This window comes from Choloepus didactylus, chromosome 9, assembly GCF_015220235.1.
Source record: "Choloepus didactylus isolate mChoDid1 chromosome 9, mChoDid1.pri, whole genome shotgun sequence".
NCBI lineage: Eukaryota > Metazoa > Chordata > Mammalia > Pilosa > Megalonychidae > Choloepus > Choloepus didactylus.
This window is the reverse complement of record NC_051315.1, coordinates 48,108,815-48,136,243: the sequence shown is the minus strand read 5'-3', so window position 1 is coordinate 48,136,243 and position 27,429 is coordinate 48,108,815. Positions and strand designations below refer to the sequence as shown.

General features: G+C 36.7%; 1 protein-coding gene across 5 annotated transcripts in view; it reads left to right on the top strand.

Annotated features, from left to right (window-relative positions):
- LOC119544000 (CD302 antigen) overlaps window positions 1-27,429 on the top strand; it is a 187,225-nt gene that overhangs the window by 17,538 nt on the left and 142,258 nt on the right. For 4 of the 5 annotated variants that reach the window (XM_037848968.1, XM_037848966.1, XM_037848963.1 and 1 more), the window contains exons 5-13: window positions 10,283-10,393; window positions 11,329-11,469; window positions 13,786-13,977; window positions 14,875-15,032; window positions 17,275-17,385; window positions 17,940-18,028; window positions 18,163-18,332; window positions 20,407-20,606; window positions 22,031-22,173. In XM_037848968.1, coding sequence (XP_037704896.1) covers window positions 10,283-10,393; window positions 11,329-11,469; window positions 13,786-13,977; window positions 14,875-15,032; window positions 17,275-17,385; window positions 17,940-18,028; window positions 18,163-18,332; window positions 20,407-20,606; window positions 22,031-22,173 — 1,315 coding nt within the window. The remainder of the gene's footprint in view (window positions 1-10,282; window positions 10,394-11,328; window positions 11,470-13,785; window positions 13,978-14,874; window positions 15,033-17,274; window positions 17,386-17,939; window positions 18,029-18,162; window positions 18,333-20,406; window positions 20,607-22,030; window positions 22,174-27,429) is intronic. The other variant, XM_037848964.1, reaches the window with a different exon arrangement.

Here is a 27,429-nt window from a genome sequence, read left to right as displayed (position 1 = left end):
GTAGGTTTTTCAAATATGCTTTTTATCATATTGAGGAAGTTTCCTTCTATTTCTATCTTTCAAAGTGTTTTTATCAAGAAAGGATGTTGAATTTTATCACATGCCTTTTCTGCATCAATTTAGGTGATCATGTGATTTTCCCCTTTGATTTGCTAATGTGGTGTATTACTTCAATGATTTTGTTGTGTTAACCACCCTTGCATAACTGGGATAAAACCCACTTGATCATGGTATATAATTTTTTTTAATGAGTGCTGGATTTGATTTGCATGTACATCTATATTCATCAGAGAGATTGGTCTGTAATTGTCTCTTCTTGTAGTATCTTTGTCTGACTTTGGTATTAGGGCAACATTGGCTTCTTAGAATGAGTTAGGTAGCATTCCCTCCGCTTCAGGTTTTTGGAAGAGTTTGAGCAGGAATGGTATGAATTCTTGAAATACTTTTTTACAAAGCTTCTCCAAACCTCTTTCTCCTGTCTTTTCCTATTAGCCTGTAGCACTTCCTTTAGTAATTCTTGTAGAGCAGATGTTTTGTTAATAAACTCTCTCAGTTTCTGTTTATCTGTGAATATTTTACTCTCCCTCATTTTTTCTTAGTTTGTTTTTTCTCTCTTGGAGAAGTAGTGGGTTTGCAGAACAATCATGCATAAACTACACGATTCCCATATACCACCCAATTATTAACATAGTTGCATTGTTGTGGAAAATTTGTTACAATTGATGATAGTATATTTGTGTAGTTGTACTATTAATTATAGTCCATGGTTTAACTTAGAATTCACTGTTTGTGTAGTGTAGTTCCATGGATTTTTAAAAAATTTTTATTCTGTTGTCATCTCTACAATCTTACATTTCTCTTTTTAACCACTCAGATATAAATTTCAGTTCTGTTAATTATGGTCACAGTGTTGCACTACCATAACCACCATCCATTACCAAAACATTTCCATCATTCCAAATAGGAATCCTGTACATTTTAAGCTTTGACTTCCCATCCCTTATCGCCACCCCATCCCCTGGTAGCCTATACTGTAGATTCTGACTCTATGGGTTTGCTTATTCTAATTATTTCGTTTCAATGAGATCATATAATATTTGTCATTTTGTGTCTAGGTCTAGCTTAAATCATTCAACATGATGTCTTCAAGGTTCATTCATGTAGTCACATGTTTCAGGACTTCATTCATTTTTACAGCTGGATAATACTCCATTGGTTGTATATACCACATTTTGTTTATCTGTTCATTAGTGGATGGATTCTTGGGCTTCTTCCGTCTTTTGGTAATTGTGGATAATGCTACAATGAACATTGATGTACAAATATCTGTTTGAGTCCCTGCTTTCAATTATTTTGGGTATCCCTAGTAATGGAATTGCTGGATCATATAGTAGTTCTATACTTAGCTTTCTGAGGAACTGCAAAACTGTCTTCCACAGCAACTGCACCATTTTACAATGCTACCAGCAATGAATGAGTGTTCCTATTTCTCCACATCCTCTCCAACACTTGTTATTTTTTATTTTTTTTTAATAGTAGCCATTCTAGTGGGTGTGAGATGGTATCTCATTGTGATTTTGATTTGCATTTCCCTGATGGCTAGTGATGTTGGACATCTTTTCATGTCCTTTCTGGCCATTTGTATATCTTCTTTGGAGAAATGTCTGTTCAAGTTTCTTGCCCATTTATTAATTGGGTTGTTTGTCTTTTTGTTGTTGAATTGAAAGATTTCTTTATAAATTTTGGATATTAAACCTTTATCATATACGTGGTTTCCAAACATTTTCTCCCACTGTGTAGATTGTCATTTTACTTGCAGACAAAGTCCTTTATTGCACAAAAGCGTTTACTTTTGATGGGGCCCTTATCTATTTTTTTCTCTTGTTGCTTGTGCTTTGGGTATAATAGCTAAGAAACCATTGCCTAACACTAGGTCCTGAAGATGCTTCCCTACATTTTCTTCTAGGAGTTTCATAGTTCTGGCTCTTATATTTAGGGCTTGGTTCCATTTTGAGTTGTTTTTGAATAAGGTGTGAGGTAGTGGTCCTCCTTTTTTTTTGCAAATGGGAATCCAGTTTTCTCAGCACCATTTCTTGAAGACACTATTCTTTCCCAATTGAGTGGTCTTTGCCCGCTTGTCACAATCAGTTGGCCATAAATGTAAGGGTGGCTTTCTGAGCTCTTAGTTTGATTCTATTGGTCTTTGTATCAGTCCTTATGCCAATACCATGCTTCTTTGATTATTGTGGCTTTGTACTAAGTTCTGAGATCAGGAAGTATGAGTCCTCTAACTTCATTCTTCATTTTCAAGATGGCTTTAGCTATTCAGGGCCCTTTATCCTTCTATTTAATTTTGATGATTGTTTTTTCCATTTTTTCTCTGAAGAAAGGCTGCTGTCATCTGGGGTTCCTCTCTCAGATAACAAGGCACATGACTGGTGTCTGCTGGTCCTTTGCTCCTCACTTTTGTTGCTTTCATGTTCTGGGTCTCTCAGTTTTTGTGGGTCCTTTCTTGCCTCTCTGGGGCTTTTCTCCCAACTTCTCTAGGTTTCTCTCTCTCTCCCTCATTTTTGAAGAACAGTTTTGCTGGATATAGAATTCTTTTATGATAGTTTTTCTTTTCAGAATCTTAAATAGATCATACCACTGCCTTCTCACCTCATCTGATGAGAAATCTGTGCTTAGTCTTATAGTTTCCCTTCTATGTGATGAATCTCTTTTCTCTTGCTGCTTTTAGAATTCTCTCTTTGTCTTTGGCATTTGACAGTCTGATTAGTAAGTGTCTTGGAGTAGGTCTGTTCAGAGTTTTCTGTTTGGGGTATGTTGCACTTCTTGTATTGATGTCTTTTATAAGAGTTGGGGAAATTTCAACCATTATTTCCTCAAATTTTCTCTCTGCCCCCTTCCCCCTCTCTTCTCCTTCTGGGAAACCCAGAACACGTATATTCATGCATTTCTTGTTGTCATTCAATTCCCTGAGACCTTCCTCAAAACTTTTTCCATTCCTTTCCCTATCTGTTCTTTTGTCTGTAAGAGTTTGGATGTCTTATCCTCTAGTTTGCTAATCCTTTATTCTACTTCTTCAGCCCCTGGCTTCTGAATTTTCTATATAATAGCCACCACCTGCACAGGGCCTTGCCCACCCCCCTTTTCTTGGAGAAGAGCCACCCTTCAGCAGCCTGTTCCCTGCCAGCTGGGAAAGTCACAATGTCTCTTAAGCAGTCCCACCTTTGCTTCTGCCAGTGCATAGTTGAGGCAAAGGCTGCCCACTGCTTTTTATGAGCTGAAACTGTTGCTGGTATTCCAGCTCCTGGGATCCAAACTTTCTAAATAAGAGCTGCCACTGGCACTGGGCCCTTCTTCCCATCTTTTCTTGGGGAAGATCCACCCTTCTGTGACCTGGCTCTGCCACCCAAGTGGCCACTGTGTCTTTCAGTCAACCTTGCTGCTGCCTCTGCTTGGAGCAGGACCGAAATGGATGCTGCCGTCTACTTTTTTTAATGGACTGCTTAAAAAATGTAGCTGTTCCCAGAGCTTGAGTCCAGCACCCCGAGTTTGCCAGTCAAGAGCCAGAGTCGGGTGCCTGGCCCTGTCTCCCCCTTTTCTTGGGACAGAGTTGTCCTTCAGCAAACTGAGCTCCACTACCTCGAGAAGCCTCTGTGTCTCTCTGTCTACTCTGCTTCCTCCCCTACTTGGAGTGGGGTTGAAACAGAACCTGCCGGCTTCTTTCTTGGATGAGCTATAAATTTATCTGTGCCCAGAGCTGGTATCTAGCGGTTGAAATTTGCTAATCAAAAGCTGCAGTTAGTGCCTGGCCAAATCCGACCCCCCCAATCCTAAGAGAGAGGGCTTCTATTTCCAGCCAGAGTGACTCCTGAGTTACCCTGCTATGCCAGTGGGGGATGGGCACCAGTCTCCACAGCATGGTGGGATTTACTCACAGCTCTACATCGCAACTTATCAGTCTCTTTCTTCCACTCATTCCTGGCTGGTGCATGATGTGTTTCTGGTCTCCAGAACCCCCCAAACAATTCTTTCAGACAGTTCCTGGCTATTTGCTAGCTGCCGTAGAAGACTGACTGAATCCTAGAACTACCTATGCTGCTATCTTGGGACCTCCTCCTCAGTGTGGTTTTGAATCTTTTCTTGTGTTTATTAGGAACTCAGGTTTCCCCTGGCAATTTACCTACTCATATCCTTTGCCCATTTTTATATTGTTTGCCTTTTTCTTATTGATTTGTCATAATTCTTTATATTTTCTAGATTCTAATCTTTTGTTGTAGGATTACAAATATCATTTCCGAGCCTTTGGTCTTTTCGATTTGTTTTTGGTTCTTATCATCATAAAACAATATGTTAATTTAAATTTGATCAAATTTGTCAGTCTTTTCCTTAATGTTTGTGCTTATTCATATTATTTAGTAAATCCTTCCTTAGCCCTATTATGATAAAGATATTCTCCTATGTTTTCTTCTAAAAGTTTATAAAATTTCTTTTCATATTTACGTCTTTAATCCATCTGGAATGTAATTTTAAAGATGGCATAAGGTGGAAATCTCATTTATCTTTCTCCACCTGAATAACCAGTGGACTGAACACTGTTCATTCCATATTTTCCTTTCTGATTTGCAATGCCACCTCTAATGTATTCTAAACTGTCATATGTGGATCTGTTTTTGGACCCTCCTTTGGTCTAATTTGTCTGTTCCTGTGCCTATTCTACACTTTTTTAATTGCTCTGGCTTCACATAGTAAATCTTGCTCTCTGGTAGAGCAAATCCTCCCTTATTCAATCTTTTCCTGAATTATCTTGGCTCCTTTTTTTTTTTTTTTTTGTTTACTCTTTCATATGCATTTAAGGATCACCTGGTTAATTTCAGTGAAAAACCCTATTGGGATTTTGATTGGAATTACATTGAATTACAGATTAAGGAAGCATTGCTGTCTCTATCATATGGAGTCTTCCCACCCATGAAAGTGGTATACCTTTCCATTTATTTAAGACTTCTTTTATGTGCTCAGTAAAATTCTATAATTTTTCTGTCAATCTTGTACATCTTTTATAAGAAAGTTTCTATGGAAAGTTTTTAAAATATTTTTAAAAATCAAGAAACCCAGGTTACTGAGATCCTGCTGGTATGTTCTCTGAATGGAAAAGAAAGAGTCATGTATGATGCTGCTGATGCTGCTGTTGTTCCAGGCAGAGTACCAAATGCTTTTCTGCAGCATCTCGTTTGATGCCATGAGAGGTAGCTATTATTGTTATGCTTATTTTGCAGGTGAAGAATTTGAGACACAGAGTGGAAAAGTAACTTGTCCAAGTTCATCAACAAGTAATCAGCAAAGCCAAACTTTGAACACAGTCAGTCTGACTTGAGTATAACTGTAATGTACATGTGCTGGCATTCATGTGCATCATAACATAATGCAGCTTGTTATTCCCAAATGACCTATAGGGTCTTTGAGGGCAGAAATGATCTCATGGATGTTTTTTCTTTTTGCACAAAAACTTAAGCACTCTTAATATATTAAATCAATACTTAAGTTCTTTAGATAAATCCTGTCACCTATTTTATAATGATGGTAAATACAAATATTAACTCTGAGCCAGATCCTGATTTCTCCAGATAAATTAAGCAGTTTAATCTTCCCTACAACTTTATGAAATAAGTATTTTATCTTCATTATTCAGATAAGGAAATTGATGCTTAGGAATAATATACCAACATCACACAACTAAGAAGTAACAGAATTATGATTGAATATTGACATACATATAACTCCAGAGCCCTTGTACTTTTTACTTTACTACTTACTTCTCTTACGTATCTTTCTTTCTTTTCATCATTAAAATGTACTGGTCTGTCACCATGCCTGTTTACTAAAGCTTTATTCAGACCTCCTTTCCTACTTATAGCTTTAACCTTTTCCTGCATTGTTTGGGACTTCAATAATCAGACCTCAAAAGGACACCTGTCAAATAAACCTAATGGGCTAGTGTCTGGCAATGGAATTCTATTCCAGAACTCACTGAAGTCTTATAAAAAATATTGTTGAAAGTGGAAGGTGCCAGTAAATTTAAGTCTCCTAAAATATTGACATTTGAAAAAAGTGATGACTTCAATGAAGGAGAAAAATTTCAAAGTGTGACCATCAAATTCCTACCAAATAATCTAATGATGTTTGAATGTAGCAGGATTCTTTATGTACCCATTTTCCTTAGTAACACGTAAAAGTGAGAGAATATGTCAAAAGACCTTTTTATCTACTGCTCTTCGCTGGATAACTCCTTACGTGTTATGCATATCGATAATTTTAGAAGTACATCTCTTTCTAATGTTCCAAGCTTCTCTTTCAGTATGACAACTGTTTAAGCAAATCAGCATGCCTAATAATGACTGGTAGTTTCCAAAGACCCAAGAAAACTGTGCTTTAACATATAAAAATCAGAGTATCCAACTTTGAAAAAGATATTTCTGTTAATATCAAGGGACTGTTTACTGAAAACTACCATGTGTAGGCATCGTGCTAGGATTGGTGTGGCCAAACAAAAATGAATCAGAGACTTTGTCATTAAGGTGCTTGATTCAGTCAGGGAAATAATTGTTGTACTTAGAGCATAATGCAGCATGTTATTCCCAAACGACCTCTGGGTCTGATAGCTAGTGAGTGGGACTAGGAGGTCTAATGCATGGAAAAAAGCAGACGCAGTCCCCTTGAAAATAAGTCTCACATAGTCTAAAACAGCTTTCCTTCTACTTTTAGCCTGCCCTGGACCTAATTAGTTATGTTTTAAGTTTTGTTTTTCCAATATATGATTTCCTTATACTCATTGGATTTTGTTTGGGAGTAAGATTTCCCATGGCTCTAGCCTTCCCTGGGCCAGAGATTTGCCCCAGAGTTACATAATAGGACCCAACAGTCCCCAGAACAGAAACAGAACATTTTCATTGTTTCTAATCCACCTCTGCCCTGGGGGGCTATTCACATTGAGCCACTGTGACATGGGCCCCAAAACTAGGACACTTCTTAGATTAGGAGCCCTGCTGGCTTTGGCCTTCCTGCTTCCTGATGCATTAGAAGAGGTTCTTCTTTAGTCCAATAGTTTCTCATTGTGGAGAGAGGAATAAAATATAGAGTCAGGTCCTGTGCCAGTTTGAATGTATTGTGTTCCCCAAATGCCATTATCTTTGTGGTCTTGTGTGGGGCAGACGTTTTTGGTGCTGGTTGGATTTGCTTGGAATGTGCCCCACCCAGCTGTGGGAGATAATTTTGATGAGATGTTCCCATGGAGGTGTGGCCCCATCCATTCGGGGTGGGCCTTGATTGGTGGAGCTATATAAATGAGCTGACTCAAAGAGAGAAAAGAGAGTGCAGCTGGGAGTGATGTTTTGAAGAGAAGCAAGCTTGCTAGAAAGGAACGTCCTGGGAGAAAGCCGTTTTGAGGCCGGAGCTTTGGAGCAGATGCCAGCTGCCTTCCTAGCTAACAGAGGTTTTCCGGAGGCCATTGGCCATCCTCCGGTGAAGGTGCCCGGTTGCTGATGTGTTGCCTTGGACGCTTTGTGGCCTTAAGACTGTAACTGTGTAGCGAAATAAACCCTCATTTTATAAAAGCCTATCCATCTCTGGTGTTTTGCATTCCGCAGCTTTAGCAAACTAGAACAGGTCCTAACAGGTGGGATAGTAGAGGAGTATCTGCCTTACTGGACCCACCCATTTGATTGGGCATGGAGATTTATACTCGCAATCTTCTGTTTCTTTATGGCAAATATGGGAGTAGAGATAGTCTCAAATTGATCAGCTTCTTTCCTGGACTGTATGCCACATAAGAAATCCCCTGTCCTTCGTATTTACCTAACCCAGAAGCTTTAGAATTTTTCCATTTCCCACTCACATCAACCTGGCATAAGACACGTAAAAACATCAGTGTTTGCCAACACAGTCACAATATAAAAATCCTACAATGCCAATAAGGAGTATGTCATCAATACAAATCACAAATGGAACACTGTAATGAAGCAAATCAGGAGCTTGCCCACTTCCAAAAATCATTCTAAATATGTACTTGCCATGTGCATGTCAGTGGTATGATTATTCAGAGGGGATGATTACTTTTTGCTGGAGGATATCTGAAACGGCCTTATGGAAGGGGTGACATTGAACTTGGGATGGATAGGAAAGATTGGGCCTCCGTGGTATTTCCTGGTTAGAAATGAATGAAAGAAATTCTGAATGTCAGGATTGAGCCTGGAGTACAATAAATATGTCATAGTTTCCTTTTTCTAGGAATGCTGGAAAATTGATTTTACTAATGAAGAAAAACTTGCATTAGATTAAAACATTAAGGTTGTTGTATAACCAGTGCTGGCAGTCCTTGCTTATGCTAATGTTTGGTATATGAAAAAGATGAATCTAGAGTTCCATTCAGCAGTCTCCTCAAACCATCCACCCAAATACCTTCTCCTAACCTTACCGTATATTTCCTTGAGACTATTGAGGCCAGCTCTCAATTGAAAGCAACTTATAAATTTATCTGTGCTGTCCGCCCTCCACCTTATTCAAGGTTGACCTCTTCACCCAAGCTCTTTGTATCCACCTTAGATATTTCTGCCATCTCTTAAATTTTCATCTTCTCTTACTCTGACTCCTTCCCAACAACCTGTAAACTTGTTAAACTTCTACCATTTTAAAAAATTATTTCCCAGATCCTGTTTACTACTAACTACCATCTTGCCTCTTTCCTTCACAGCCAAGCTCCTACCAAGCAATCTACCTTCGCAGTTCACTCCTAACCTCCTATTTGTTGCTCAGTGGAGCAATAATTGGGCCTCAGTCCCCACCACTCCCCTCCCTGGAATATTGGCATTGGAGTTACTGCTCTCGGCCTCTTTCCTCTTTGCTGCTGCTTTTCTGCTCTACCTAGGGAAGCTCCTCCAGTCCCTGGGTTTCAGCTCCAGTGAAGTCACCCCTTTCAAGCATTCGGGTTCTAAAGCCTGCAATAGGCAAAAAGATACAGTCAAAATTACTCTTGAAAAAGCCTTTAAAGTATGCATATGGTTTTGTATATGCAAACTATGTACTTTATATAAATATATGTATATACATACATACACGTACATACAGACATAAACACATACATACATGCAGTAATGTATCATATAATTCCCTGGGAAGAATTAAGAAACTGTTATCTAGTGTTTTACTGCTGGGAATATTTCAACAAATTTATAGAGATTCCAAACTGTTAGCTGTTCTTATTGTCAACATCATTTTCTTCTTTAGACGGTTGCTCTAATCTTCTACCTGGCTGTCAATTAAATCTTTATTTCTTCCTTTATAATGTTGATAAAGTCTTGCCAGTTTCCTGAATAATGCTGTTCACTTTCATTGACAGTGGTGAGAAGATCCTTACAATCATTCTTTACATTCTTTTACAAATATACATGAACCACATAAACATTATGGCATCCATTGCTTGTGGACATATGCACATTGAATGGAATATCGGTGTTTAATCTCACTATTTAAATTATTTATAGCTCTCTGCCTTCCTCTCTGTGTTTACCAAAGGCAAAAATAATGATAATTGAATGATTCAGTCTCTACTCTAGCCTTTGTATGTATGTGTTTCTCCCATTCTCTATCTCCAGCCTACAGGTTTCCTTTGAACCATTGAGCCATCTATTCCATTGCCTGAGAAATAGCTCTTGTATGTGTTTCTGACCCAGTACCTGTAACACTTTAAAATTTAGGGGATCTGTATCTCTCTTCTTCTACTAGATTGAAATCCCTGTGAGGGCAGAGACTTTGTCTTTTTAGTTTTTACATACCTAGTACCTGGGAAATAATATGTCCTTAATAATTTAATCTTCACTCTGAAATACAATAAAGATCTTCACAATCAGAAATATGTTGGAAGCTGCTCTTGATAAGTCTTCTATGTAAATACAGGAAGGTTGAAAGTAGCTAGTGCAACAGTTGCTATGAGAAGATTTCTGTTCTTATTTTAAAGAAAGGGACAAGCTAATGGGAAACTCAGTACATCAGAAGAGAAACTCAAAAGCATAAAAGAATTAACTGTTGAACTTTTGGGTTTCTCAGTAATCTAAGGTTTTGTTGTCTGTCACCCTCACCTACCTTTGTTGGATAGTCAGCCTGCTACAAGGATTCCTGTCTTATACCTAGGGCCTTCAGATTTTTTTGCTATTAGGAGATACTTAAGCTTGACTTAGACAATAATGTAGGTAATTTTGGACTTTAAAAAATTATTTAATTCTTACAGAAAAAGAAGGCATTCCTAGAGTTTTCTGGATTGGCTTAAATCAGCTGTACTCTACTAGAGGCTGGGAATGGTCAGACCACAAGCCATTAAATTTTCTCAACTGGGATCCAGGTAATTGCTCCTTCTCCCCCCTCCCACTGTGTGCAGAGCAAAAGCTTCAAGACATAAAAAAAACTTTCCCACTCACTGAGAGTTTATGGTAAAGTTTCAAATCTTGACAACCCTTTTTATAGTTATTGCTCAGAAGAATTTTTTTCCTAAGCCATTCTTTGTTGTACTATTATGGCCAAGTTGAAACACACCATGGACAACTGAGCATTTGTCCCCAGCCTTTAGAGCAATCCTTTGTTTTTAGGTTAGAGCAGAACAAGCCCCAAGCAAACAAACAAAACCCTAGGGAGCCAAAAGATGTTTTTCCTGGAAAGGAAGCATTGGGTACCTTTTGAAAAATAACATCTTAGGTTTCTGGCAAATATAGAAACTGAAAGTTCACACTTACTTTTAGGAGAAAAGTAGTCTGCATACATACAGGAAAAACAGGTAAAGTGCAATAAAAAACTGATCAGTCATTTTAGTTAACTGAATTTCATTATTAGCAAATAAATTAATACTCTCTTATTTTAGTAAATGGAATATTTAAAGATAATTTAATCTTAAATTCAAGACGTTAGAGGCTTTACAGGGTTATAATTATTATTGTACAGAGTAGCAGATTAAGAGCATATCTTACAGGGTATGACGTGGAAGTTTTTGTGAGCAGAGGTTTGCTTTTTGTTTTTGTGTTTTAATTTAACTACAAGGTATCTGAGTATTTTTCCTCTAGATTTTGTATTTTGGAAGTCAGACATATTTAAGTACATGATTGCTCATTGTGGCTTACACATTTCAATTTAGTTAAATGTTTTAACTATATTATGGGTTCCCATAGAAGAAAATTAGGAATACAAATTATTTTTTTCTAACTGAATTCAAAATGTCTTTTCCCCTACCACCCACCCTGGCCCTAATGTTCTTCTTCTAACTCTTTGAAAATCCTACCATTTAAGATATTCCTAGTTCCCCTACCGTAGGGGGATCAAGCTGTGTGAGAATGGATGCCGACTCTGGTCTCTGGCAGATTTTTTCCTGTGAAGCTCAGCTGCCCTATGTCTGCAAGAAACCATTAAATAATACGGTGGAGTTAACAGGTATCTTTCTCACTTTCTCATATAACTAGGTCTTAAAATCATATTTTGTCAAGTCAAGTAATTTCATTTCAGTTATCTATTTCTACCTTTCCTTCACCAGATACTGCCAATGCAGAAAAGTATTTGATTTTGACCTTGTGTGTTTAAGTATAATCAACTGTATATGAATAATGCTTGGTTGAGGCAGTGAAGAAAATCCAGTAAAAGTATGTATATGCCCATAAGAAGGCAGAGATATTCTAGATAGGAAATAGATTTCTGTTCATAGGTAGCTTTTTTCTTTCTTTCTTTCAGTATAGAATTGGTTCTCAAAGAGTGGTTGCCAAACCAGGAGCATCAGCATCACCTGGAAAACTGTTTGAAATACAAATTCTCAGGACCTACTCCAGATTAACTGAATCAGAAACTCTGGAGGTAGAGCCTGGCAATCTGTGTTTTAAGAAGCCCTCAAGGTGATTCTGATGATGCACACTCAAGTCTGAGAACACCTGCTCTGGAGATAGGTCGTATGTGTTGCATGCCTGTGTGATCAATCAAAAATTACAGACACAGAAATGTACCCGAGTTTCTCAACCCTTGCCCCACGCTGCCTGCCCCTACTCAGTCATCCTTTGCCAGGCTGGTGTTTAAGACTTTGAATTTAAAAATCAGATGGAAAAGGGAAATGCAGAAAGACAAAATGTATACAAGGAGGGGGGATTTTCCAGGGAGTTTGGGGATGAGAGAGATAAAAGAACAGCTGAAATTTTTGAGGAGTAGAAAAGTTTGAGGAGTCTTTGAAAGAGTTAAGAGGACTGCCCAACTACTAAGCACATAAACCCGTTTTTTAATTAAACCCTCAGTGAATGAGGAAAATCAATACTCAAAACCAGGAAGAAAAAAAGGTTTTAAAACTTCTTGCTTTAAGGAACTGTGGGGGGAAGGAAATAAAGCACAAAATGTCTTGTCATCCTAAAAGGAGCATAAAGTTACATTTTTTAAAGGAGAAAAATAGGCAGATAAAATAAAAAATAAATAATGTAGGGGAATGTTTTAAAATAATAGGGGGAAATGACATTTATCTTCCAAGTTAATTCAAACCAAATTTAGTCCATACAACAAAAGGCATAGTAGAAAAAATAGCACAAATGAAAATAAACTAGGGTGACTCATGATAGATTAATTTCTCACAGTAGCAACTCTGAGTAAATCATGATGTTTTCACATGATTGAATACTATGCAGTTATTAAAATAACTGTGCCAGCAGGAAAAAAGAACAAAACAAAATATGCCTACTTATCATTTTAATTTTGTAAAAGATTTGTATTCATAGGGACAAAGACTACAATACAAAAATGATTGTTTTAAGTTTGATTATGGGCGATTGTCCCCCTCTGTTCCTTTTATAATAATTGTAGAATAATAGTAATTAGTGCTATTTCAGAACCTTGGAGTTAATTGAATTATCTTGCAAGTGTGAGAGGCTGGCTAAACCTGCATTATATCCTTTAGGAAAAAACATAAACTGTTCACATTTTTAAGATGCTATGTTTCCTTACAGCAGAATTTGTGAAGTCTGAAAAACTGAATCAGTGTCTAGTTTTTGGGTTTTTTTTTTTTTTTTTTTTTTGAGGGATAGTTGTCTTTTGTATGGTTTCATACTTCATTGCTTTTTCGCTTCTTTTTCTTGACTTCACTTGAGTGAGATTTATCACAGTCAAAGCAAAGACTCACTAATTCCCTGAGGACTATAGAACTAGCAGAAGGGAGGAAAGAAGTGGTGCAGAGATGCTGTTTGCTCTCTCCCACAGTTGCTGCTGAACATGGGTTATGAGGTGTATAAATGTCTTATTCTATTCCTTAAAACTGTCTTTAGTTCAGCAGTTAGCATTGGTGCACATCCCATTGCTAAACTGGCTGTTCATGAAAGGGAGGCTCAACCTCATTGTTATCTTCTCAAAGGCAGAGACTGGAGGGGAAATCCCATACCCAGGAGGGGATTTGCGAGCAACTAGCTTATTCTATGCCTTTCTTCTGTCTGCTAGGAAAGAGGGGAATCCCTCCCTTGATTTTGTCTGCCCTCCTTAACCAGTCTGTGCCCAGCCATGCAGCACGTTTATCACATTAGTTAATTCCCCCCGTTAATCTGCCTCCCTGCAGTAATTACAATGCAATGTATACATTAGGTACTACCTAAATTTATGTCTCTGTACTTGCTGATATCATATTCCCCAGTTTTCCAGAAGCCTTACAATTCAAGAAAGAAGAATTTGCAATGTTATTGATTCAAAATAGATGTATCTTTACTGGAATATAAATAGCTGCTTTTCCCCCAGATGTTTGGACATATTCAGATACACACTGTGATACAGGCTGGCTGCCAAATAATGGATTTTGCTATCTGCTGGTAAATGAAAGTGATTCCTGGGATAAGGCACATATGAAATGCAGAGACCTCAGCAGTGACCTTATCAGCATTCATTCTTTAGCGGATGTGGAGGTAGTTGTCACAAAACTCCATAATGGGGGTAAGTTTTAAAAAAATATTCTATTTGAGAGGTTTGAAACAGTTTGAGGTAGCCCTACTTTCATACTCTTAGTGGGAATGAAAAGCTTACCATTCAGTCCTATATAGAGATCAGCTCTGATCTATAGAAATTTCTCTGATGATGGAAACATTCTTTTGCTTTTCGGTACCCACTAGCCACAAGTGGTTTTTGAGCACTTGAAATATAGCTAGTGCAATTGAGGAACTCAGTTTTTACTTTTATTTAGTTTTAACTAATTTAATTTAAATTTAAATAGCCACATGTAGCCAATGGCTACCAATTTGAGTTTGAGTAGTCTCCTCTTCTTACTAACCAAAGTCTATTTAGGTTCCTCCAAAAACTTAAGCCGTGATTATTTGCTTTTGTGATTATTTGCTTTTTTAATTATTTGAAAGCTAAGATGTGGTGAACAGAAATATATCAGACTGTCAGTATTATGCCCTCATCCCTAGGATTCACTAATAATAATAATAGCTAATGGCAGAGTGTGTCCTCATGATTCTGTGCCAGCATTGTAATTGCTTTACCTGTGAAGACAGCATTAGTTGTTCCAAGGCAGTGGTGGACAGTATTTCCATTCTAATTGGAACATCTGTGGTTGTATTTATACAACATTTCATTGATTCCCATAAAGCAAAGTTTATCTAAATGAGATGTCATAATCACCCAGCCTGTAGATCATAGTACAGTTCTCCCTGTATACTCTATCTGTATAGTGACCTCCAACCTGCCTGCCTTATCAGCATTTTAACAGATTAATCAAGAAAACCATTAAGACCCTTAAAACCCTATGTCATAATGTAAAAATCAGTAACGATGTACATGTTGAAGTATGCAATTTAAAAAAACCAAACAAATAAAACATTTTTCTTTTAGATGCCAAAGAAGAAATATGGACAGGTCTTAAGAACACAAATATGCCAACTTTATTTCAGTGGTCAGATGGTACTGAAGTTACTCTAACGTATTGGGATGAGAATGAGCCTAAGGTTCCCTACAATAAGACTCCCAACTGTGTTTACTATTTGGGAAAGGTAGGAAACCTTTTGCGGTTTACTTATATTTTTATTGTTATACCTTATAACAATATTAATATTACTTTGATTGGAATATTTGCATATAAGCTGGGGAAGATAATAAAAGGTAAGAGAGCCCTGTAGATTATCTTTCCTTTAGCTACTGAAAAAAGGTAAATTAAAGCGCTTCCTATATAAGCTATCTTCTTACTGTTTGGGAGCGTATACTCTGGCCTGAAAGAGATCTAGAGAATCCCTTCAGAACTCAGAATCTTTTCTAGATTAGTTCTAATAACCTGCTTCTCTCAGGACCAGGGTCTCCATCTACTTTCTGCCAGTAGTGTGATGTTTTCATGTAGCCAGTATTTAACCTGAAAAATCCTGTTTTCTGAATTCATATCCAGATTATTTTGTATTTATCCTACTTTGAGAGGTGAAAAAAATATTTTTATTAAGAAATTAGGTATAATTTTTTTTCAGCTACCACCTTACTCCTGTAGAATGCCAATATTTATTGAACATGCTATAGTTGGCAGTCCAAAATATGCTGTATCATGACCAGAATGGACATATGTTCCTTTCATATTTTTGTTTGTGTCACTTTCCCATGGACTCCTAATGCTTTAGAAGGTTGACTGTGTCACACAAACTTCTAGAGAGACTTGAGTGGAATCAATAAATGGTATGTGTATTTAGAAGTGTTTCAATAGCGTAGGTGTATTTAGAAGGGTGCCACAGTTGGTGCTCTATTTAAAAATAGATCCAAGGTGGATTTAGAAGAGTGTCAACAATGGAAATGAAGTCCCATGGGCAAAATGAACTGATGACATACCTAGACCAAATTCCAGAGTTCAAAACTTACCCTTATCACAGTTGACTTGTTAAAACTGAATTTTAAGAGACTTGAATAGACGTTTCTCCAAAAAAGAGATTCAGATGGTCAAAAAGCATATAAAAAGATGTTCAACATCATTAATCATTAGGGGAATGCAACTCAAACCCACAGTAAGATACCACTTCACACCCACTAGCATAGCTGCTGTTTTAAAAATGGATAATAACAAGTGTTGACAAGGATGCAAAGAAATTGGAACCTTTGTGCACTGATCGTGGGAATGTAAAATGGTGCAGCCACTGTAGAGAACAGTTTGGCATTTTTCTCAAAAACCTTAAACATTGAATTACCATATTACCTGGCAATCTCACTTCTAGAGTATTACACAGAAGAATTGAAATGAGGAACTCAAACAGATACTTGTACACTGATGTTCATAGCAGTATTATTCACAATAGCCAAAACGTAGAAACAACCTCTAAGGGTCCATTAACAGATGAATGGATAAACAAAATGTGGTATATCCATTCAATGGAATATGAATCAAGCTCTGATACCTGCTACAACATGGATGAACCTCGAATACATTATGCTAAGTGAAATAAGCCAGCAAAAAAGGACAAATATTATATGAAATAACTAGAACAAGCAAATTCTTAGAGACAGAAAGTAGATTACAGGTTACCAAGGTTGGGGGAGGGGTGTTGGGAATTACAGAGTATGGATAGTTATGACTAAATGGCTAAATTCTGTTTTGGATGATGAAAACGTCTTGATAATGGAGGGTGGTGATGGTAGCACAGCATTGTGGATATAATTAATGCCACTGAATTGTAGACCCAAAAATGGTTCAGATGGCAAGCGATATGTATATCCACAATAAAAAAGAAATTTTAAAATATTTTATTTGAAGAAAGTGAGTGACTTAGTCACATAAGCAAAATTAATGTCAAAGTTTGAAAGAGAGAACTTTGAAGTCTAGGCTGAAGTAGAGTTTTGATTCTAGAAATGTGGGAGAATAGTTTTAGCCTGTGGACAAACTTTGGCCATGTAATATGGAAGAGACTTGCAAGTTGGCAGCTGTTTGTGGGCTGAGTTCTTTTCTCTTCACCTTCTGTACTGATTGTTTTTTGTCCTTTGATAGTTGTATTGTCACTCTTATAAGAAAATGAGATTCTTCTCCTTGACCTTGAGGTAATATTGAGATAACAAGTTTGCAGGCATATTGGATAACACTTTCCAGGAGTGTGTTCTCAGATTTTTAATCATTAATTTATATTCATTTATGTTCTCTCTCTCTTACTCATTCTTTCTCATAGTTTTGTGAGAAGAAATTATCTTAATTTAAAATAAACCACAGTTCAGTCCTAAATATATGGCAAATAAATTCTTTTGTAGACAAATATATTTTCTGTTTTTTAAAAGCTAGGTCAGTGGAAAGTCCAATCATGTGAAGAGAAACTTAAGTATGTATGTAAGAAAAATGGAGAAAAAATGAATGATGCAAGATCTGATAAGATGTGTCCTCCAGATGAGGTATGTTAAAATCCCTGTGTAAATTTTCCTGAGCAATATTGCTTTGTTAGTTAGAAATGACAGTTGAGACTTAAGCAATTCAGACTTTGGAAAATAGATGAAATTATCAGCTTCATTTCATTTACATTAGAGCAAGCCAGAGGACAGTGAACCATAGCATATGAAAGTTCTTGTAGGAGGAAAAAAAACAAGTTTTAGGAACAGTAAATATGAAGTTCTGTAAAAATGTATATGATTAGTATTCTAAATGCTGATATATTTACTTTCTCCACCTATATTATTCTTGTTCAAAAATAATTCAACCAACAACTGTTATGAGGAGATAAGTACTGATATAAAGAGAACTAAGATGCAATTTTGTCTGACACAGGCGCATAATTCAGGAGAAGTTATCTATGAAATTGCATCCCACCCTCATTGCATGTGTGAATTCACCAGCCAGGTCCTGAAGTTCCACAAGTTTTATAATGTAGTCAGTGTAGCAGAACCTTGCTTGTTTGGGGGATATCATCAAGTTGGGTACACAATGTGATGATATTTCTCTTCTGGTTTAGGGCTGGAAGAGACATGGAGAAACCTGTTACAAGATTTACAAGGATGAAGTCCCTTTTGGAACCAATTGTAATCTGACTATTACTAGCAGGTATGACCTGTTCCAGTGACCTTTTAATCTGGGTTCCTTTGTCATGGAATCTTACTAAGAAAAAGGTTCATCTTCAATTTGTATGTTAATTCAGTCATTGTAAAACAGTTGCTAATTTGACTGTTCTTTTGTAGATTTGAGCAAGAATACCTGAATGATATGATTAAAAAGTATGATAAATATCTAAAAAAATACTTTTGGACTGGTCTGAGAGATGTAGATTCACGTGGAGAGTATAGCTGGGCAAGTGTCGGTGGAATAAAGCGGGCTCTAACCTTTTCCAACTGGAATTTTCTTGAGCCAGGTGAGTGCCTTAGCATTTAAAGTAGTGGAATCCAATGACTTGTGAATTGCAGCATCCCTCCCAGATGTGTTCTTCACTGACCTTTGCAATGCGAGGGAACTGATGATCTTCAAGACTAGATTCTCACTATGAAACATAAATAGAAGCAGTGACTGTGTCTTTTTTGGGAATAACCCAATAAAATATGTTAGAAAAATCGGTTATCAGAAACACCCATCTGACAACATGGAGCCATAATTGTGAGTTTTTATCTTTTCTGTGTAAGTCTTAAATGAATTTAAAAGTTTCTTTGTAAAGCATGATACATTTTTCATTTCTCTGCTTTTTAACTTCTCTCTCCAAAATGGAATGTGTTTATATTTTTATTCTCAAGGGGAGGGAAATAGGAGGCAATACATTGTAGGTAGTTTTATTCTGAAAGTTCGTCTTTCTCCAACCAGCTTAAAGCATTGACTACAAATAGTCATAAGAATCATAGAACATTTGAACCAGAAGGGACTTTGAAAGTCTATTAAACTGACCCATGATTTTGGAGTTCAGAATTGGTTTAGAAATAGGCTTAGAAATGTGATTTACTTGACAGAGGTCATCTAGGTATTGAATTAGTAGAATCCAGATCTCCTGACTTCCAATCAGTCCTTTATAAAGGATTTTGGCTTTGTATAAGGGAACAATTAAAGAGCATTCCACTTGTCTCACTTTTGAATTATTATATTTTCTCGTGCTTATCTGAAGTGATCATTAAGATCATATTTTATAACATGAAAATGTGATATGAGTTTATAGCCAAATACGATGCTTGAAATAGGGACAACCCCATAAAACTTGTGATACATGGTCATCACCATAAATATGAGTGATATTGATAACAAAAATCTTTTTACTTAGAGAAGAAGATAGAGGATATAGAAGCTAATCCTGGTCAAATCTCATCTTAGAAATATTCTAATATATAAAATATATGTGATTTCTTTTGTAGACACTTAGATGTCTTAATCAGAGTAAATGTCATATTCTTCATGGATGAGCCGCCATGGTTGGAGAGATGCTCAGAAAGTGACTGCAATGGCTGTTCTCTCATCCCACAGCCAGAAAGTCTGCCATAATGTTCACTTTACTATTATTGCTGCCTCATTTGGGCAGCTGGGTCTATCCTGGGCAAGCCATGGGTAGAGGGGTACAGAACAAGAAAGCAATAGCACACCCATCCAGGGTAGCACCACATTATCTTTCCTGGTTCTCTGTTCCTCTTTCTGACCATGTATAAGATTCATGAGACTATATGGTCTCTCTGTTTGGTGGGATAGAAGTTGTCCTTATTACTTGCCAATGTGTATGACTCTTCTTATCTTCTGCCTGAGTCAGGCAGTGTGATGTAATGGAAAAGGGAATATGGCCTTTTTCACCAGAAAAAATCTGGGTTCAAATCCTAACTCCAGCACTCATTAACTGTGTGATTGTGAACAAGTCATTTATTCTTCGTCTGGGAAATGGAGCTGATAATACAAACTACCTTTCAAAGTGACTATGAATAAATGAGGTTATGCCTGAGATAAAGTAAATAATAAACAAATGTAGGTTATTATGTACTGCCTTCTACCTTTATTGTACCAGTCCTTACTTGGGATCTAAATCTGTAGGGTTTTGTTTTGAAGTTTATTAAGTTCCTTAAAAACTGTGCTAAGTTGTAAAGCTAATTTGAACCACTTAGGCTATCCTGAGCAACCCAGTGGTTTAGGGCACAGCTCTGGAAAGCAGACTGCTTGGGTTCAAATCTTGGCTCAAGCACTTATTACCATTGTGACTTGGACAAGTTACTTCTCACTGTACCTCAGATATGACAATAGAATCTACCCTATAAGTTTGTTATGAAGATGAATTAATTTAATCCTCTTACATACTGCCTAGAAAGTAGTAAACACTTCTGCTGAATAACACATTACTTTCCTCTCTTTCCTCCATTTTCTTTGCTAGTCTCTCTCCCCACCTTGACTCAAGTGAAGAGACCCTAGGAAATGTTTGACCTTTAATTTAGAAATTTAATTTTTAATTAAACTTGGCAATTCAATCCCAGCGTCTCCAGGTGGATGTGTGGCTATGTCTAATGGAAAGTCTCTTGGAAAGTGGGAGGTGAAAGACTGCAGAAACTTCAGAGCACTTTCAATTTGCAAGAAAATAAGTGGACCTGTTGAACCTGAGGAAGTAGCCCCCAAGCCTGATGACCCCTGTCCTGAAGGGTGGCATAGTTTCCCCTCAGGACTTTCTTGTTATAAGGTAATGTCACATTCAGTGAAGTCATCTTTCCTCTATCCTTATCCGTGTCGTTGTATAAAAGTATACCCCTACCCAAAGACATATGTAACAGGTTAAAAGTGTTTGGGGAGCACAGAATCCCTGGCAGGGCATCATCCCCTGCCTACCTAATTAAACCTCTTCTGTCAGGCATGCATCCTATCCCAGTGCCAGAACCAGCTCTTTCCCTAGTTAGTGTTTTCTTCTGAACAGTTGGGTAGGCAGCATGTCTAGATGACACTATGCTTAGGATTTGCATAGCTCTCTAATTAAGAGTCCCGTTACTTCTTATAATGTAAAAAAATTGTTTTAGGGTCTGTATAAGTCAGCCAATCCTGAAAACAAAGCATAACATACTACCCCCAAATTTGTGGCTTATAACAACAAATATTTATTCTCCCATTCACAGACATCCAAGTCAACTAGAAATTGGCTGATCTAGTTTGGGCTCGGCTGGTCAGCTCTGCTTCCAACTGAGGGTGGGCAGGGCTGGGTTCCGGGCTATGAGTTGGGGTCTGCTACCCTTCAATCTGGGGCTCAGGCTGAAAGGGCAGCAGCTACCTGGGGCTTGTTCTTTCTTGGTAAATCACTGGAGCCCAAAAAGGAAAGCACAATCCCATAAGCACATTTCGTGCCTCTGTTCACTTCACATCCACTAATATCCCCTTTTATCACAATTCACATGGCCAAGCCGCAAGTCAAGATACATGGAAATATACTCCGCCTAGCAGAAGGCCAGGGCAAAAATGTGTAATTATATTATAGGAAAGTGAAGAATCTGGGCCAATAATTCAGTCTACTATGGTGTCATCTCCTCCTCCTTCTCTTCTTTCTTTTTTTCTTTTGAAATAAGTAAAGTTCTTTTTGTCTACAGCTAGTCATCACAAACCAAAGAAACAGTCTGAAGTGGCAGGTTTTGTTTTACCACCTTCTTTAAGTGTTTGCACAGCAGTGCATACTGCCCTTTGATTCTTCTTTATCACAAAATAGGCCTGTAGTGGTATTGGTCTCAGCATCTTATGTTCAAAATAATGTTAGCACATTTCTTTGCAGAAGCCTACTCCCAAAGCATACATATGTATCCTTTACAGCCTTTCCTGCTGGTTCATTTTATCTTTCGAAGTCCTAGGAATGCAGGCAAAGTATGGTATCTTGTTGGAGCAGTTCCCCAGCCTGGCTGAGGAAGGCCAGCCTGTCAGGAACTGGTGAACTGGCCCCCGTGATGACTTTTAGTCAACACTTTCAGCAGGAGCTGCTTGTGTCACAGTATGTGTGTGTTTACCTGTGCCTACATTTCACCTATATGAATCTATCTTGTGGCCCACGCATTTGACTATAATTAACTTTAAAATTATGAATACCTTATGATTATACCAGAAAATAAATGAAAATTATATTTTGTTAAGCTATTTCATATAGAAAGAATTGTGAGAAAGAGAAACTGGGAAGAAGCTGAAAGATTCTGCCAAGCGCTTGGAGCACACCTTGCTAGCTTCAGCCATGTGGCTGAAATAAAGGAATTTCTTCACTTTTTCATGGACCAGTTCAGGTAATTCTTTTAGAATGAGAGTTTCTATGTTAAATTTGATATCCTTTAAGTATTCAAAATTGATATATCTTATTATCTAAAAGGACATTGAACGCTTAGTAGTTGTTCAACATGGTGCACTCCTATGCATTAGACTCAGAGATACAAAGATGAGTGAGACATAGTCCCCCGCTGTGTGTAATCAAGTCCAATAGTGGGGAAAAGAAAACTATGGCAAGAAATCTAGAATAAGATAGAATATCATTAGTGCCATACTAAGTCAGGAAGGGCTATGGGAATTCAGAGAAAGGAGGAAGTGTTTGGGGAAGGTATAATCAGGGAGAGTGTCATGAAAGGGACTAGTTCTCAGAATGTATGTAAGATTTTGAAAGAGTGGGAGAAGGAGCCGGGGAAAAACAGAATATTAGCAAAGGTACTGAGACCAGAATGTATGGGTATGGTCGGGGAGAAATGAGCCATACAGTTTAGCTAGAAAATGGGATTTGGATATGAAATCAATCTCCTTGCTTATCAGGTAAGGAGTTTGATCTTAGGTCCATCAGCACACACATGCTCACACACACACACACACACACAGGTAAGAGAAATGATGAGAATTGTGATTCAGACACATAAAATGACAAAAAAAAATTATAGAATGGATTGAAGAGGGGCAGTGGGTAGATGCAGGACAACCAATTAGAACAACTCTCCTAGTGGAAACCTGCATTGAGGAAGTGGCAGTAACAATGGGAAAACATGGAAGTGATCAGAGATGTTGCAGAGATAGAATCAGTAAGCCTTTGCCCCCTAGGTGGTTCTTGTTATACTCTTGAGAAGAGGGAGGGAAAATATGAACCAGGTGATGCTATCTTGGGAGGAGATTTTCTCCAAGCTTTGAGGACAATCGTAGATACTAGAGGCTTCAACTCCACAACTTATTTTTCTCTTCCTTCACTTTTCTGAACTGTAAGAAAGACCCAAATCTGTAAATCAAGGATTCAGTGTACACCAGACAAGATTACAGGAAAGAAATCACCACATGGATATGTCCTTGTGAATTCTTTCCCAGTCATTTTGACTCAGACAAATAAACACCTCAAAGAAAAACAGCAAAAATAAACAAAACAGGTTACCAAAAAGAAAAATCTAACTAGCCTTTTCTCTAAGATATTAAATGTAAGAAGGCATTTAAGGACTGACATCTAAAGAGTTTGAGGTGGGAAATGTTTGCAGTATAATATTTTTTTGTTCCCAGTTAAGTTGCTTTCCATTTGTGAGGCTAGTAATTGACACACACCGCATATGTTCACTTCTTGAAAAAAAATTTCAAAGGCATATTCCAACCAAGAGATGAATAAAAAATCAAGAACATATGAATAGGTAGTTTATTATAAAAGGATCGGACGGAAGAATATATAACACAAAATCATACCCCCAAATCTAAATAATTTTAAGATATCTAAGTATAGAAATAGAATGTAAATAATAAAGGATGAACTCCAGGATATGTCAAAAGACCTAATTTATCCTTTATCAGTTATGATTGAGTCCAAGTCTCACAAGTTGGTGTAGTAATAAAATCCAACTATATACCATTTAAAGACCCTAAAAGAGAGTTTGCTGGTCAATACCCATCTAGCTCAAAGACTGTCATGATCTTTTTTCTGGGGAGAAGGGGCCATAAAGTGTTTCAAATTTGAGAAATTTCAGTAAAAATCCATATTTTAAACACCACTTTAAAAATTAAAACAACTAGCAACATTTTCATATTGTAGCAATAAGTTAGTGCTGAGTAGCAAGTGGCCCACTGAGATGGGACATCACTCCAATTTGTCATGGTCCCTAATTTATTATTCCTTGACCCACTTCACTTCCTTATGTCATATACTTGTCCCATATAGCATCTGAATTAATACTTATTAACTTAAAATAGCTAAAATGGTAAAAGTAAATGAATGGGCAAACATATATTGTACAAATATGGACAAAAGAGCCAGTCCCAGTATTATTAGTTAAGGTACAATTGCAGTAAAAAATGAATTAGGTGGGAAAAAGAGATCTATTTCTTATTGATTAAAGGTACAGTCTACAATGAAGCTAAAACAGTCAAGCACGTTTAAGCACTTTGATAGCATCAGAATATGTAAAGCAAAAATATTAATTTTATTTGTGAAATTTTCCAATGAATAACAGTAGTAGGAGATCTAAAACTCCTGTCTTGGTCATTGGCAAATGAAAGAGGTAAATAATAATAATAATAATAATAATAATAATATAGAATATCTGAATGGTATAATTAAGGTGGAAGTAATAGATATCCTTTCTGTTTATAGATTACAAAAGTGATATATACTTTCTTTTCAAGCTCATTGCCTGGATCGCTTATGACCATTAATCTGTTAGGCTAAAAAGAAAACCTCAAATACCAAAAAAGGTGAAATTATACAGGTTGCATAAGAAATGAAATCATATCCTATCCACTTATAAATTAAATATTTTAAGTAAATCTAGTGACAGTTAAAATTGTAAAAGTGATAATAATAGCACTCATTCTGAAATTCATGAGACATAGTCAAAGCTATAGTTGAAGGTACATTAATAACTTCAGGGGCTTTAATTATTAAGCAAAAAGAATGAAAATAAGCATTCAAGTAAAAGTAAGAATAAATGTCAAAACAAATCCAAGGAAACCATATGAAAAAATTTAAGAAAGATAAAAGTGAAAATTAATGAATTAGAAAATAGAAAAACAGTAGAAATGACAAATAAATCCAAGAGCTACATCTCTGGAACTAAAACAAGAAAATAGAAAAATCAACTGATGATGAAATCAGGAAAAAAAGAAAACAGATGTATAAAATAAAGCCTGAGTAAGAGATTACCAAACCCATTTTATGAAGAAGTTTTTTATTTGGTAAGAATACGATGTATAATTCTGTGCTAATATAACATGAAATTATTGAATAATTTATAGGAAAAAAGAATTAGAATACAATGGATTTGATAAATAGAAACTCAATATTCCAATAACCAGTGACGAAATTGAAAAAGTTGATAAAGAATTTCTTCCAAGAAAGAGATGGTACTTTATGGAACTATATATGAATTCCTTCAAATTTTACCATCTATTTCAGTGGTTCCATTACATAAAAACTAATATAAGAATTTGGTTTATTTTACAAACTTGTCTAATCCCGATATCAAAGCCTGAGATTGATAACACAAAGAAGGATTATGGACCAATCTCATGACTAGACATGAAAAGCATGATATAATAACAGACACACCCAAGTGCTTTTTATGTGCCTGGTAATGTCCTGAGTGTTTCCCATCTATTAATTCTCACAACAGCCTATGAGGTAGGTTCTATTATGCTCCCCATTTTATTCAAATGAGGAGATGGAGGCACTGAGAAGTAAAATAGCCTGCCCAAGATTATGTAGTTAGTAAGTAAAGCTTCCAGTTTTTTAACCCAAGCCATCTTTCTGTACAGCCCATTTTCTTAACCCACTACCTTATAATACCTCAGAAAAACATGCCTTGACCATGTGGGGTTTCTTCCAGGAACACCCGGTTGGGTAAATACCAGGAATTCTTTATAATAAGTCAAATATTGTGTGGTCATCCTAATAGGTGCTGAAAATGCCTCTGATAAAATTCAATATTCTTTTCTGGCTTAATATATAAATATTTAATATATTTAATGAATGTCTTGTTAATATGTTTAATTAATATATACATTCTTTGTAAATAAAGAATAGAAGGATAGTTCAAACCAACCAATAGCCCATATCACACTTAATGATGAAGCATTAAATGTATTTCCTTGAAAATAAGGAAAAGGTAATGATCCCTATTATCACTATTATTGATCTTGGGTTAGAATGTATCCCTTGAACATTAAGATAAAAATAAAGAAGACTATAACATGTAAATGTTTATAGTATGTTAAGGGGGGAAAGGCAGGTTGTAAAAGAGTAAAAATATACTGTTTACATAAAAGGTAGATTGCAAAAATATTCCAAAAAAAGGTAATAGTGGTTACCTCTGGGAGGTAAGATTTTGAGTGATTTAAAAAAAAGGTTTCTTCAAAAATTTCTGTATTTACCATATTTGCTTTAACATGCCCCCTGTTGTGTTTTTCTCATTAAAGAGAGTAAAGTTTCACTATAATATATTGGGAATCTGATGTGAAATACAATGCCTATGTTCCAGAAGTATTCATTTGTTAAGCATCTATTGTAGAATGACAGATATTCTAAAGTTCGTTGCCTGGAATTAGAAATTAATATACAAAAGTTCATTGCAGACTGATCTAAGCCAATATGGACATACTAATCCTTAAGTTCTTTTTGAGATGAGTGTCTGTTAGCTACTCCCCTACAACCTTGAGAGTAGGTTATAATGAATGCAAAACTCAGACCAAATCCTTTCACACACAGGTAAGCAGGCACAGAATGTTCTGTACAATCTGTGTTGTAAGCTTGACAGTGCCCCAGCAATATGTCCTTTTAGGTATTCTAACCATCATCGTGCACAGAAGATTCACTTGGGACAGATGTGACAGTGTTCCAGAGGTAGAATTCTGTTCCCACTGTAGTTGGCATCAGGCAGTCACAATCTCCTGACTCTGTGTGACTGGACATGGGACTATTTAGGGATCTATCCCAGATGCTATTAAAGTACAGGCTACTGGCCTGACTAGATTCTTATGCCCTTTCTTCAAGGTAGTGAATGTCTCTAAATATTTTAGCTAATCCCTACATATTGACTAATTTAAATTTCACCAGTGAGAGCCCATTTCTAACATAATTCTCATTAACAAGCTTCTAACTTCAATGACACAAACCCATTTCTGACATTTCACTCTGCTGATCACCAAGCCTCAGGTGTGGCTTTGGATCACAGAAGTCCTGTGGTGGTCACCTCTGGAGCATGGCCTTTCTGACATGCTGCTGATCATCCCTGCAGTGTGAATTTCAAGCAGGGAAGCTTACTGGCCCCTACAGGTCAAGCTTGACATACACAATATCATACTGATTTGGTAAAAGTATTTTTAAGGGAAGTACTGACATAACAAAAGAACTCTCTGGGTTCTGGATAACACCAAGCAAGGGGTTAATAATCTTTACAGGAACAAGGAGTCGTGCTAAGTACTAAGCAATGTGGTTGTAGGTATTTGTGGGACTTGGTTGATGGAAATGTTGAAATATCATATGATATAAATGATCATTAAGAACATCTGTATATAGGATGGATTACACTACAAAACAA